General features: G+C 38.7%; 1 protein-coding gene across 3 annotated transcripts in view; it reads left to right on the plus strand.

Annotated features, from left to right (window-relative positions):
- Nucleotides 1–12,681, plus strand: part of LOC121872654 (flocculation protein FLO11-like) — a 59,249-nt gene extending 46,568 nt beyond the window's left edge. For all 3 annotated transcript variants that reach the window (XM_042375592.1, XM_042375593.1, XM_042375594.1), the window contains exons 3-5: nt 1,551–3,127; nt 6,165–6,976; nt 10,407–12,681. In XM_042375592.1, coding sequence (XP_042231526.1) covers nt 1,551–3,127; nt 6,165–6,976; nt 10,407–10,619 — 2,602 coding nt within the window. In that variant the 3' untranslated portion in view covers nt 10,620–12,681. The remainder of the gene's footprint in view (nt 1–1,550; nt 3,128–6,164; nt 6,977–10,406) is intronic.
- The last annotated feature ends 3,005 nt before the right edge of the window (nt 12,682–15,686 follow it).

Here is a 15,686-nt window from a genome sequence, read left to right on the forward strand (position 1 = left end):
TCGCCAGTCTCACGTATTTGCACTGACTGTGCACATAACCACTTGGAAGTCTCCCCTGTGACCTTTGCCCATAGTCCAATGTTGACCAAAATTTTACTTTTCCTGTTCTAAGCTTAGGCCGATAAGCTATGGAATATATTTAACAGTTGGATTAAATTTGCAGACAAACCAGTGAGATCAATATACTGTTCAGTAAAGTACAGATTTGCCAAGTATTGTACAGTACTATACTACAGTACTGTATTGTACAGTACTTGACAATTCTTCAAAATTGCCAGGTAATTACTTTTACTTTTATCCTCTTCACCACTGATCGGCTCGTTAGCAGCTTGGGCGATCAGTCACGTCTCTGTTACACACTGTTGGCAAGTACTGGGCATGCACCGGCTCCTGAATGTACCTGAACCTGCTCCAGTGTTGGTCAAATCTGGTCTTGAAAGAGCTCATACTCGGTGCCGTCACAACACTTTCTGGCAGATTGTTACAAGAGTTCACAACTCTCACTCAGAAAAAGTTTGCCCTCACAGTTTTCTGGACCTGCGGCTTCTTCAATCTTGAGCTGTGACCCCTTGTGGGGCGAGCGTCTGCCAGCTCAAGTAAGGACACTCGACTGAGTAGTGCCCCTTGTGATGCTTATACACCTCAGTTAGGTCGTCCCTTGCCCGTCTGTAGTATAAGCTAGGCAAGTTCAGGCGCTCCAATCTCTCAGGGTAGTTGAGGTGTCGAAGAGCAGGCACCAGTCTGGTGGCTCTCCTTTGAACATTTTCAACCAACTGACAGTCCCTAGCATATCTCAGGGACCAGACGGGGTGACAGTACTCCAGATGGGGTTAGCACTTCACTCTTGAAGATCGTTATGAGGGACGGACCGTCTAGATATCTGAACGACCTTCTTATAAGACCCAATAATTTATTTGCCTGATTTACCTTCTTCTCGCAATGGCCCGGGAATTTCAGCTCATTGTCAACATATACACCTAGGTCCTTCTCACATTGAGTCTCAAATAGTGCAGTTTCTTCATCCCTTTGGGACATATGATACGCCTCCTTACCGTTGGTACGCCCCAGGTGCATCCTCTTACACTTCGTGGCATTGAATCTCAGCAGTACTGGGTATTAGTCCATTTCCATAATTACCAGGAGCACTTTTCATATCAGTCAAATTTTATATACACATACAGTATCTCTCATATGTCCATGAGTGATTCAGTAATATGAGTATGACAAGTGTTATTAATATTTTAGGACTGTACAGTAATTAATAAAATGTAACCACACTGAATATTTTGTAAGGTTTGTTCTCGGAGCAATGGGTAATGTTTCCATACCTTAAGCACCATTTGCTTCCTTTGAAAAGATATCAGTATACTCCTTAATCTTTTAAATTTTTTATGTTCTTATAGAATATATGCAGTATTTTTTCAAGCGTACAGATAACTACCAGTAGCATAGCCCATTACAATTAATAATATCCTCTGCATAAGTATATTACAGTACTGTATTTAATTACCAAATAAGACTACTGTACTAATACAGAGTTCAACCAACAGGGATGCTGTTTTGCAGTCGTGTGAGCTCCAAGTTTCTGAGAGCAAAACTGATGACAAACAGTTACTAAGTACCACATCTGATGATGGACAAGATGGAACAGGTCAGAAGTTGAACTCTTGTGATGTGGGTAGCAGTGCTATGGATCAAGACAAACCTCCTTCACTAGCAGTGAGCAACACAGTGCTGGATAAAAAAGATCCATATCATTTGAAGGATACTGAAGAGCCTCTACCTGATGACAGACAGTTACGAAGCACAACCTCTGATGATGTACAAGAAGGAACAAGTCAGAAGTTGCTTGCTAACTCTTATAGTGAGGGTAGTAGTGATGTACATCAAGACAGACCTCCTTCACCAGGAGTGAGTAACACAGTGCTGGATAAAAAAGATCCAAATTATTTGAAGGATACTGAAGAGCCCCCACCAACTCCGATGAGTGAATCTGGCATAGATATAAAGGAAATTTCAGTTCTAGAAATTAATCCACCAAGGAACAGTGAAGAATCATCTCTTTCTGAAAATGATACCCCAAAGAACAAGGAGGACTTGGGGGCTCAAATTAAAGATTCCTTACAAGTATCAGAGGCTCCTCCAGAGAGCACTCCCCCATACAATATTGTGGAACTAGTACCTGACAATAAAGAAAGTGCAGAGAATAACTTTGTTAAAGACAATGAGCCTCTTAAAATGAATAACATTAACACTGATTATAAACAAGTATCTCTTCCAACAAATGGTGAAGAATACCCACCATCTTCACAAAGTGGTCCAGGGAAGGACAGTGAGGAACATCCTGCACCTCCATTTAGTGCACCCCCAGAGGATGGTGTTATACCACCACCACTTCCATCTGATGAACCACCAGATGATAGTGATGTGCCACCACCACTACCAGAAAGTGAGCCCCCAGAGGACGAGGATGAGCCGCCACCACTACCAGTGAAGGAAGTGTCAAGTGTCAATGAAAAACCTCCCCTTCCTCCCAAGAGTGATTTGCTTAAATATAATATTAAAAAAAATACTGCAGAGCAACCATTACCCATATCACCATTTTCCATTTTTGATAGGGAGAGTAAAGATGTTAAGTTGAAAGATTCAGAAGGAGATGGCATTGTTGCACAACATCACACAGAAGGAAAGCATTTACCCATTGTTTCAGGTGATTCATCTGGCAGTTGTGAAAAATCTGATGTACTTCATGGGTCTGCGCCCCATTTACTAGATGCCTCACACAGTGAACCAAATGGAAGGTTTCAGGGATCATCACCCTCCTTCCTCAATACATCTTTTGATAGTGGTGGTGCCACAGTCTTGGTGCCACCATCTCCAGCACGCCGTCTTTCACGTGGAGATGACAAAGTCACTAAGTCTAGTGTTTCGCAGTCGAGTTTGATGAACACTTCATATGAGAGTGGTGTTAAAGGGGCTGAACACAAATCATTACTATCCACCCCTGGTGCTACTTCAGCTGTAGCAGTTGGTGGATCATTACCAACCTCTCCTTCTACCCCTCGTCGAACACGCCGACCTCATCCAGTGCCTGCTGCTCGCTCACTTCAGACTCTCAGCACTGCCAGTAAGTCCTCAAAGATACTAAACAAAATCATTGTACAAAGATACAATTAGCGGTACAGTGCAGTACACTATATTGTACCGTACATGTCTTGCTTTGTATGAAGGATTTGTCCTGAGATTCATAATTTAAGACAATTCATGATGCCCATTGACTATTGATCAGCATATCAGTAACTTACAATCTTGAGTAACTTTTTAATAATTTGAGAGAAAATTAAGGCACAGACATTTAAATTGTGTACGTATATACTATTTTCTGTTAAAAATTTATTCTTAAATCACTTTGTAGGTAACCAAGAAGACAGGTTTGGAACAGAATTTTGAATCATTCAGATTATTGTAAATTTTATTGGTAAACAGAGTTTTTAAATATTTTTTTATATCATTACTACAAAGAAAGTGGTCTCATGAAAAAATAAATATTTTAATTTTACAATGAACAGCTATAATAATTTTGTTAAGTCTGTTATACAGTACAGTACAGTACATATTGTACTGTTCAGCTCTTTACTTATCGGTACTTTACTTTATCCTTTTCACCAAGTTAAAAACATAGCCACCAAAAATTTCTACCACAAAACGGTTTTATCACATTTTTATACTGTTCAGTACTGGGATTTGGAGTCACTGTAAATGTCCCTTTATGTTAAAACTTTCATGTACTCTGAGGTCAATTGATAAAATACTCTAGTAAAAATATTATTGTACAGTAATTTCAAATTGAAAAAAGAATCAGATCTCAAACCTCTTTCACATTTTTTTTTCTGTGCAGTATGTACTGTACTGTCTTTGATATTTTTGTGATGAAAAGTCCTATTTATTGTAATACTAGACAGTACTGTATATCATACCGATTCTTATTTCACAAATTTGTGAGACGATTTTCAAAAGCATGCTGTACATGGTTACTATTGAATGATATACCCAATGGGTGTATTCAGGCTGACTCATGATTGTTCGCACAATACAGTGTACACTTTCAATTACTGCATCCATCTTAATGGCTCCTTAATCAGCCTTGTCTCTGAAATCTTGGGTAAATTGTTTGAAGTTCATATTATCTATACAGTATTTTTTTCTCGAAATGCTGTAGAACAGTTCATAGAATTATAAAACCTCTGTTTAATTATAGTGCATTTTATCGCAGCTGAGAAGAGATGTCCCGCCCCCTCCTCAAGAGTTACAGTTGATTGGCTGTTGCAAATCTGTTCAATTTCGTCCTGAAGTACTGATGTATTTCTAAATGAGTTTATTCATAATCGTTGGGATGACCGTTTCTGACGAGAAAGATATTTAGCTAAATTATATAAAGACACATACATTCATTCTGTCAAACATGAGCATGTAGGAAGTTTATCAGAAATTTTATATTATGTGGCTAGAAATGTCATTGTTTACACGGCGCTCACCTCTTCCTGGGTGGGAGGTAGAGCTGGTGCCTCTTCCTGGGTGGGATGTAGGGCAGGTGAAGGGTGTACCGCTGCCTCCTGGCTCTGTGTCGGTGCTCTTGCTTCCACTACCCTCCCCCAGGATATAACCCACGTACACCCGTCCCCTTTCCTCCTCGACTCCTCCCTCCTCTGCTTCAAGCCCTGCAGGAGCTTCTTGTGCTGTTCCCTCTGCATTACCATGAGATCTGGGTGAATGAATACATTCCAAAATGCCTCGCTCCTTGCTTAAGTTTTTTGCCTGCCGAATAACCTCCCATTTCTTCTCCTCACTCGCTAGTGTGATCCTGACGGTGCGAGGCTTGTCCCCCTGCTTTTGTCCCAGCCTCCTCACATTCTGAGGGGGGGATGGCATGTTCAGGACCTCTGTACAAATAATCTCAAACTTCATCTTGTCGTGTGTTTTCCTACTCTCAGCTTCCTCCGACTGGCTCTCAGGGACTCCATAAACTATTATGTTGTTCCTGCGCTGGAAACGTTCCTGTTGTTCTTCCTCTCCCCTAACAGTAGGTCTGCTAGTTGCCATCTCTTCGACACACTTCTTCAGAGTCCTTAGCTGCTGTAGAATCTGCTCTGATCCTGCATTACTCTCCACCACTTTCTGTGACCCTTCTAAGGCCTCAGCATAACTTCTCTTCACTACCACCTCTTTCCCAACTTGTTATAGTTTGGCAACAGGCAAGGATCCAGTTTCGTCTATTTTCGTCTCTCGGAAACTCGTTCCCCTGTAGCTTGCAGTTGCCTCTTTCACCTTGACTAGGCAGTCACGACGATACCAGCAACAGCCTTTATGCTTCACCGTATTCTGTACCATCCTAAACGCTGCATTTGTTAAGCCCATACAATCTACATGCAACGTCGCCCTGCAGTAATCGCATTTCAGTCCTCGAGAAAGCACACACACACAAAAGAAAGAAAAAATCTTTGTGGCACCAATAATACGACTTGGGTACTGGTGGCAGTGGTGCCTTAATTGCTTGCTCCAACTTGTTCTTCACTTCAAATTATTTACAACCTCCTCCATGGTCACTGATGTCGCTATGAACTGTCTTGGCTAAAGGCACAATACTACACTCTCTGGTTGGCCTTTGGATGGTCAATCAGTCATGAGCACAACTCAAAAAATAAAAAATAAAAATCTTGTCATATGACAATGATTTTATGGTTGTATGCCTTCTGACCTAGCTGTAACTTTTGAGGAGGGTGCGGGGCATCTTTTCTCAGCTGGGAAAAAACGCACTCTAGTATCCTGACCATGTGGCATCTTTAGTACAGTATTAAATAAGATTTTTTTTTAGCTGGATATGTTTTTTAAAACACTGGGTATTGCTACAGTACAGGTGATTTGTGAGCTGATCGGAAAAAGTCACAGAGCCAAAAGGTGGCACATAGTTGGTTATTTCATATACAGTACAGTACCGTACTGTATAAGGTTTTAATTTATTGTCACATCATTTCATCCTCATTCAGCAAATTCTAGCATTAAGAATTTGTAATGCAATCATTCTTTAATTTTTATGATGTGTTGAACATTTCATTTATTTACTATAATATTTTACATTTTTAAATTAACTAGTATTTTATTTGCAGCTCCATCAAAAATGACTGTTCCCATCTCGGACAAGGAGGAGGGCATGAAAAGAGATATAGGTGATCTGCCTAAACAGCCTCCTGAACCTCAAGTTGAAGCCCCCAAACGAGAGAAACATACAGAAAAACCTCCTATACCTCCAGTACCAAAGCCAAGAAAAATTGTGTCTTTAAATCCCTTTGAGAGTGATGAGGATGAGGAAACTGAATGCCAGCAAGCATTGCCACCAAAACAAATTCCAATACCAAAGCCTAGAAAAATAGTTTCACTGAATCCCTTTGATAGTGATGATGATAATGAATCAGAGACACAAAAAGACAAAGACACAAAGGCACAAGTCCGGCAGTTCCCAGGTCCTACTCACACCGCCACGGTAACAGTGCCAGTTATTGGTAAGAATCCTTTTGATGATGATGAAAATGAAAATTCTTTTAGTGAGACAAGTAACATCACTCGAGAACAGGAGTTTAGACCAATACGAGCCTCTTCTCCGTCAGTTACTCCTATGACTTCAAGTTATCCATATCTCTCACCACAGCATCTGAATGATTCCTTAGCCTCAATTAACTCCCAGTCATTTAAAGGTGCAAATGAAAGCACATCAACAAACCCATTCGGTGAAGATGATAATGATGATGATGACGATGATAGCATACACAATGGACTGACTCGAGAAGCAAGGTCAAGAAAATCCTTCTCTGTGATGAGTTCATCCCCCTTACAACGAGATGGAGTGAGATCATCCTTACCTCATACAGCTAGAATCATGACAGGAAGAAAGAAGAGGCAAGCACCACTTCCTCCAAGCCCTGTAAGAACAATATGTATTTTATTAATGACTAACTTTTATCAGTTATACAGTACAGTGTATGGAGAAAGAGAGAGAGAGAACTCTAAATGAGGTAGAGATAGGAGGGGGATGTATTGGGGAATAGTTACTGTAAGCTGACAATATTGTATGGGTGTGAATCACTGACTCAGGATGCTTGAGGAAGAAACATGTAAGAAACGGGGGAAATTATGTGCATAAAAGCAGTATATGGTATGAATTGGATGCAAGGAATGAAAACCACAAATATGAGATGCAAAAGTGAAAGGAGTGTCAGAGAGGCAACTAGGGTTTGCAAAGGTAATACTGTAATACTGTACAATATACATGTAGACATATGATGGGAATGGGCAGTGAAAGATTGGTACTAAGATGGTAAGAGAGTGAGGGGAAGACTGAGTAGATGGAAGGATAAGGTGAGGGAGGTTTTGTATTGGATGGAAGAGGACTGGACCTCCAGGGAGCAGAAGTGTGCATACATGATTGGAAGAGTATGATGTAGTGTATTTTTATTTGATGATAGACACACAGTTGTGTAATGCTAGGATGATGTATGAAGAGGTAGAGGCTAATTATGTGGATACCATAGGACATTGTTGTGGAAGGAAAAAATAATATCAGCAAGAAAGAATGGCTGGCAGTAAATAAGTGTCTGCATTGCTTTTGGTTTGGCCAACCTTGTGCGAAATGGAACAGGGTTTGCAAAATTAAAAACAAAGTAAACATACTACAAAAAAAGATACCGACTGATTTATCACCAGTGAAGTATTAGAGCACCATGGATTTTTCCAATTCCTCATCTTTCATTTGACATATAAATATATGTAATCTTATAATCCCACCAGCCTTTATTACAAATAAAATGTTAAAATTTTATACAACAGAATCTCTCAATACTGTACTGTATACCATGTCATTAGCTGTTACTCTTATTACAGATATATATTTTAGTACAGTATTGCATGTACAGCCGGGGGAATTTCCGAGTGCTACACCCACCCATGAATTCGAACCCTAACAATATTATTATTAAAAAATAAATAAAAAAAGACATTTATAAAACCACTCTGGTTATAATACTTCCATTCACTTACTTTTCTTTTATCCTCTTCACCACTGATCGGCTCGTTAGCCGCTTGGGCGATCGGTCACGTCTCTGTTACGCACTGTTGGCAAGTACTGGGCATGCACCGGATCCTGAATGTACCTGAACCTGCTCCAATGTTGGTCAAGTCTGATCTTAAAAGAGCTCACATTCGGTGCCGTCACAACACTTTCTGGCAGATTGTTCCAACAGTTCACAACTCTCACTCAGAAAAAGTTTGCCCTCACAGTTTTCTGGACCTACGGCTTCTTCAATCTTGAGCTGTGACCCCTTGTGGGGCGAGCATCCGCCAGCTCCAAGTAAGGACACTCGACTGAGTAGTGCCCCTTGTGATGCATATACACCTCAGTTAGGTCGCTCCTTGCCCGTCTGTAGTATAAGCTAGGCAAGTTCAAGCGCTCCAATCTCTCAGGGTAGTTGAGGTGTCGAAGTGCAGGCACCAGTTTGGTGGCCCTCCTTTTAACATTTTCAACCAACTGACAATCCTTAGCATATCTCGGGGACCAGACAGGGTAACAGTACTCCGGATGGGGTTAGCACTTCACTCTTGAAAATCGTTACGAGGGACGGACCATACAGATATCTGAACGACCTTCTTATAAGACCCAATGATTTATTTGCCTGATTTACCTTCTTCTCGCAACGGCCCGAGAACTTCAGCTCATTGTCAACATATACACCTAGGTCCTTCTCACATTCAGTCTCAAATAGTGCATTTTCTTCATCCCGTTGGGACATATGATATGCCTCCTTACCGTTGGTATGCCCCATGTGCATCCTCTTACACTTTGTGACATTGAATCTCAGCAGCCATTTCATTGACCATTCTTGGAGCTCACAGAGATCCTTCTGCAGCTCTTCACAGTCCGCATGGTTCTTGATTTCCCGAAATAACTTGGCGTCATCGGCAAACATTTGTATGGAGGAGCGTACAACGTCAAGCATGTCATTTATGAAACAAACAGACAACAGCCGGCCCAATACACTGCCCTGTGGTACCCGACTTGTGACAGGTACAGATGACGATTTCGTGCCATTAATCACCACACACTGCTTGCGGTCATGTAGAAAGTCTTCTATCCATGCAAGGACATTTCCCCGAATTCCGTACCCTTCCAGCTTGATTTTCAGCCTTTCATAGGGTACACTGTCGAAAACCTTGGCAAAATCTAGATAAATATTGTCGATATTACCACCCCGATCTAGAATATGGGTCCAAATATCCAATACCTTGAGCAATTGTGTTAAGCAGGAGCGCCCCGGCATAAAACCGTGTTGGCAATCCTTTACAAGGTTGTTTCGTATTAGATGTTCCATTGCGGCATCTCTGATAATACTCTCAAGTACTTTACATATTATGCTGGTCAGTCTCGCCGGTCTATAGTTGTTCGTGGAGTGACGATCGCCCTTCTTGAAGGTAGGACTCACATAAGCCATTTTCCAATCACTGGGGACCTTTTCTTACTTCATTTACAAAACAGGATCTTCAGGGGCTCGGCAAGATCGTTACACAACTCTCTTAGCACTCTGGGATGCACCATGTCAGGGTTGGGACCCTTATGGACCTTTAAGCTTTGACAGTTTATTTCTAATACCCTCTTCTGTGAACACAATGTGGGTCAGTGCTGTGTCGAACCGTCTGTCCTCAAACGCAAGAAGGTTAATCGCACCCTCTCTTGTGAACACCGAGGAAAAGAAGCTGTTGAATGCCTCAACTTTATCCTGGTCAGAATCTGCATAACTACCATCTTTAAGCCTCAGGTCTGATACTCCTACTCGCATTTTTAATTTCGACTGTACTACCCACAACAGTATGCTTTGGTGCTACAATATATTGTAATAATAATAATAATAATAATAATACAGGTAATAAAAAAAAATTAATTAAAATAATAATAAAAAATAATACAGTAACAAAGAATCATAAATAAATACAAAATGAAAAGAAAAAAGACCAAGAGTGAGAAATGATAAATGTATGGTATTGTCAACAATTGAGACCCTGCAATTGTGTAAAGGAGGCAGAAAGTCAGTCAGAACAGCAACCTGGGACTTGGTCAAAATTTTTTGGATGCCATATGGCAGCAGGGTTTACCATTAGACAATACATTATGCTTCCAGTATCTTCCCAGGCAGTAGTACCTGATATACACAAAAATAAAAAAATACTGATGAATTGAGCTCAAATAGAGGCTGTAAAGAAATATGACCAACAAATTATCTTAGTGGCTCTTTTGTTACATACAAAAGAATTAAGAGGTAGTCCAGGAGTAGACATAACATAAATGCTGACTTTTATATTTACAGAGGCCACCCGCATCGAGTACTTCATCAAACGATCGATTTGGACATGATACTTCTAGTTTGTCAAGAGGTGGATCACCTTTATCATTCAATCAGGGAGCCCAGAGAAAAGATTCTACGGCATCCACAAGCAGTCTTACAACATCACCGAGAAAGACTGCACCTCCCCGTCCTCCTCCTCCAAAAGTGAAAAATGATTCTCCAACTAAAAAATAGATATATAAATAGTGTACAGTACTTCAGTGTGTATATAACAATGATATGTTGTAAGTGTGTAAAATGCACTTATTAAGGATACAATATTTAGCTATGGTATGTACAGTTGGGGGTCAAAAGTTCACTCTCTCCCTAAATGAAGCAGGGTCGACCCCAAATGAGATACACACAACAGTTAGGGTAAGTCAGTTCGTAGACTCATTCCCGTGACTCAGTTTCACAGCGGGGAGCGAACTTTTGTCTGTGACTGTACAGTACTGTACTCAGAAGATTCCAAAAAGCATGAAACAGTATTTTAGATTCAGTTGATACATAATACAGTACAGTATATACAAATTCTTGAAGTTATCCTTTCTGATGTAAAGTACAGTATACAGGGGTATTACAAAATGGAAAGTAATATTCTGGTTGGGTGTATTATCCATAAAGAAAGAGCCCTTGTTTCTAAGGCAATAAATATTATGATATTTTGTGTTGGAAATAATGTTTTGTATATGCAGTGAACCCTCGAAGATCCGGACTCAGTAAATCTGAATTTCGGAAGATTCAGACAAAAAATATGGGGATTCTGGGCTAAGAAGCTTCCCAGAAGCCAACCTAAGAAACATTCCTAAAACACAGCAAAGAACATTTTAGGCCTGTAGGCGCTGGTTGATCGGTCGGTCGCGCTGGACACAGGTACTCGAGGAGGTGGGAAACAAACAGAAACATAAACAGAGTTGTCAATTTTGTTTGTTGGATTTTTTCATTCACTCAAATATTAATACAATGTTTTTTATTATGTTATCATAGGTAAATGCATGGTTTATATAATTTGTCTATCACTGTGACTGTTACCCTTTTCAAATTAGACTACAAGATACGTATTTCTCCCATACTTATTTCGATCGTACGCCTGCCAACAGGTGCGAGTAAGGGGAGTGAGCGAGTTGAGTGACCGCTAATTGAATGTTGTCTGCTCTTGTAACTCTCCTCCCTCCCTGCCATATTTCACTGGATTTACTGTTTTTATTAGTCTTTACTGATATAATAGTGCTTAATGGTGATTAATCATGGCATTGTAGCCAAGTTAGACTCGTCACTGTAACTGCCAAGCACGTGACCGATCGCCCAAGCGGCTAACGAGCCGATCAGTGGTGAAGAGGATAATAGTACCGGGTAAATGTATAGTAGTTTTTTTCAAATCGTATTTTTGGGTAGATACAGTATACGTAACTTTCTTCATTTATTTTTATTCAGTTACATGCACACACCATCCTAAATACATATTGTGAAAAAAGTAAAAGAAATAATTGTCCAAAGAGCAAACACATAACAGGAGGAGAGCACAGAGTGTAGCAAGTAGGGAGCATTGCTAGGGTATCGGCGTCCCAGCTGGTCTTCGTTACTGTGGTGAACCAGAGAGCATATGCAAATGGCGACTGTGTTATACTTTCATTTGGCTTTAATTTACTGATTTGGCAATACAGTATTTTTTGTTGTAACTTATTTATTGGTATTACATGATTTTTATTTATTCATCACATTTACTGGTACTGTGTATATTATTTTAAGAAAACCATATCTACTGGAGGAAATTACACACAAAAGTTTTTTCCTAAATACACTCTGCTAAAATGCCAAAAATTGCTGTATGCATTTTTGGGGTGTTTTTAAATAATTATTTATCGTTTTTATACATTTTTTTACATTCGTCGTAAGATTTGGACAATTGGCTTTTTCGGACAGGTGGTCCCCCCCTCCCTTAGTCTTGATTTTCGAGGGTTCGCTGTACCAGTATTAATTAATTTTGATATACCAAAGTGGAATATAATATTGTTGATATGTGTTTTTTCTCTACTTTCTAAGCAGGTGACAGATGCGGAGTCAATTAAAAAAATAGTTACATGTACAGTACTGAGTATCTCCTCACTTTTAAGTACTAAAGACCCAACATGAGTACAGTAATGTACTCAAAAATGTGCTAAAGAATGTAACATGTTGGTTGGTAAACATTTAGAAGAGGAAGCAGCTGCCACTTGTCTTATTTACTTTTACATACAGTATATATATATATATATATATATATATATATATATATATATATATATATATATATATATATATATATATATATATATATATATATATATATATATATATATATATATATATATATATATATATATATATATATATATATATATACGTATAGTTTTTTAATCCTAATTATTAATCTAAACTTTTTTACATATGTACTTTACATGATATCTATGCATAACTAACAGTACATAAAAATATTTATTTATAGCTAATACAGTAGTATAATATTTCCTGCACTTACAGCGGGAGACACTTTAGTGTTTATACATCTCCACACATTCCTGTGTCATACAACTAATACGATCACTCAAATTTTTTGGGAATATTCTGCTTTACATGCTTCATAAGTAGCTGATTCCTATCTTCAGTAAAAATACTTGCAAATAGAATGTGAAAATAATGAGAGAAATATCAGCAACCAAGGTGACCTAAGGAAATGAGAGCAAAGTGAATTTGATAGATTGAGATGTAAACAATACATTGGTGGTACTGTATACTGTTCTGTATTTGAGAATACAGTACATTATGTGACAAATGAGACAAGAGAGCAGTGCTGAGGGCAAGTGTAGGACAAAAGCCCCCAGACAAAAATAAAATATAATAAAACAGGACAAAAGCCCTAGGACAAATACTACACTAATGATATATATATTTTTTTTATATCATTACACCTGATCCTCGCTTAATGCAATGGTTGCATTCTGCAACAACATAGCATAATGGGAATCCACATACAGTATACCGTAGTGAATACTTAATCTTAGTGGGGAAAATTAGGATATGCTCCACAACTACTAAATCATTACAATACTGTACTATACTCTAATGTGTGTTAGAAATAAAGATAATACAGGTATAATCTAAAACCATAAACTTAGACATGTGAAGAGTATGGGTGCTTGTGTGGAAAGTGAAAGTGTGTGGAGTGGCTGACTCATTACTCCAGCCACGTCCTGTCATGTCACATACAGTGCAATAGACACACACCCACACACTGTACTATAAAAGTTGTAGAAAAATCATTAAAATACTCTAATGTGACTTAGAAATAAAAATAATATAATATAAAACTAGTGTGCCATATCTTTTATAGAACACATAATAGGGATTCTTTTCCATATAAAAATGAATTATGGGCAGAAATAGGGTCACCGCATAAACGCAAATTCACATATAGCGAATGCTCATAAAGCGAGGGGTCCAGTGTATTTTATTCTTTCTTATTTACAGTTTATGAACACTTCTCTGACATGTAAAATATTACATTTACCCCTGTATTATATCACAAGACTGCAATACCTAGCCTAACCTATTTTGCACTTTAACTGACAGGCATTTGTCCTACTTTGCACGTTAACTGAGGGTTTTTTGTCCAGAAGCTTTTGTCCAAACCCCACTGAGGGATGAGAACCATTAAAGGGAAAGAAGAGTCCTCACAGAATACTTTTTCTCTTAGGAACTCAAAGCTTTTGTAGTTGTGCTTCTGAAGGGGTAATATGAATAATTGGCATCTATTCTAAAAAATATGTATCCATAAAAGATGCTGAGTACAGTACCTGTACTGTATCCCATTTCCTGCCTTCAGAGTATGGTACAGTACTGTACCGGGTATCTAGAACCCCCACATACTGAGGTAAAAGCACACTTGTTCATACTTAATGTCAACTTGTATCTCTCTTGCACAATATTTCTTGTGCATGTCATTCAGCTTTGCTTTTGGTCTCCACATAATCCTATACAGTACTCTTTAATTTTAAACAAATGTTATCTGTTAAGCATTTTTCACATATCTGTACTATCTACTGATGCTCATGCTGTCTAATACAGGTATACCATCTAAAGAATATTATACTGTACAGTACATAAATATTATGTGAATACTCCTGGAGACACTGAGATTGGATATACCTAATCATACATACTGTGAAAAATTACTGATGATTGTAGAGAAAATTAATTTAGAAGAAATAATAACTTCAGTGGATTGATGTAGGCCATTCTAATTCAGATTATTATCATTTGACATTGGAGGAGGTAACAAGTTTCACAAGATGAAGGTTAAAGAAATTATGTTAATTTTTCATACAGTATATTTTTTTATGTACAGGTACTTAAGTAAGGATAATGAAACTTAAGATCTAACATATGTATTTAAGGGATAGATCTGAATATACTGTATGTCCATAACATTCATACATGCTGAATTACCCTATGTATAGTACTATATAGTGTATTTCATTGAGAATCGCTACTGATTAGGATTAGATGAGTTTAAGTTCATTAAGGAATATTGTACCAGTAATAGAAAAACAAATATAAAAATTTATATTAGATTTATAAGAGAAATTGATTACTGGTAAGTTTACTTCAACGACAAAGTTTGTACATTAAACTGTAATCATCATTCACATCAGATAAACTTAAAAAAGATTTATATTGAACACAAGTCTCTAACTAAGAAAATCCAAATTCACAATTGGCTGCTATAGATGTGGAGGACTGATCCTGGAATCTCATTTTATGACTGAACCTGTAACTGGGTGGCTTTCATAGCAGTATGTATCTTTCTGTGGGGTTCAAGGTCAGGAGACTTAACATTGGGACTGATGTAAGAATCATCTATCCCTGTCATAATTGAGGTGTATAAGCATCTCGAGGGGCACTACTCAGTCGAGTGTCTTTACTTGGAGCTGGCGGATGCTCGCCCCACAAGGGGCCACAGCTCAAGATTGAAGAAGCCGCAAGTCCAGAAAACTGTGAGGGCAAACGTTTTCGGAGTGAGAGTTGTGAACTCTTGGAATAATCTGCCAGAAAGTGTTGTGACGGAACCGAGTGTGAGTTCTTTCAAGACCAAACTTGACCAACACTGGAGCGGGTTCAGGTACAATCAGGAGCCTGTGCATACATCCTCCTGTCCTGACTAGTACTTGCCAACAGTGCGTTACAGAGACGTGACCGATCACCTAAGCGGCTAACGAGCTGATC

Source organism: Homarus americanus, unplaced genomic scaffold (assembly GCF_018991925.1).
Source record: "Homarus americanus isolate GMGI-L3 unplaced genomic scaffold, GMGI_Hamer_2.0 scaffold39155, whole genome shotgun sequence".
In the NCBI taxonomy this organism is placed as follows: Eukaryota; Metazoa; Arthropoda; class Malacostraca; order Decapoda; family Nephropidae; genus Homarus; species Homarus americanus.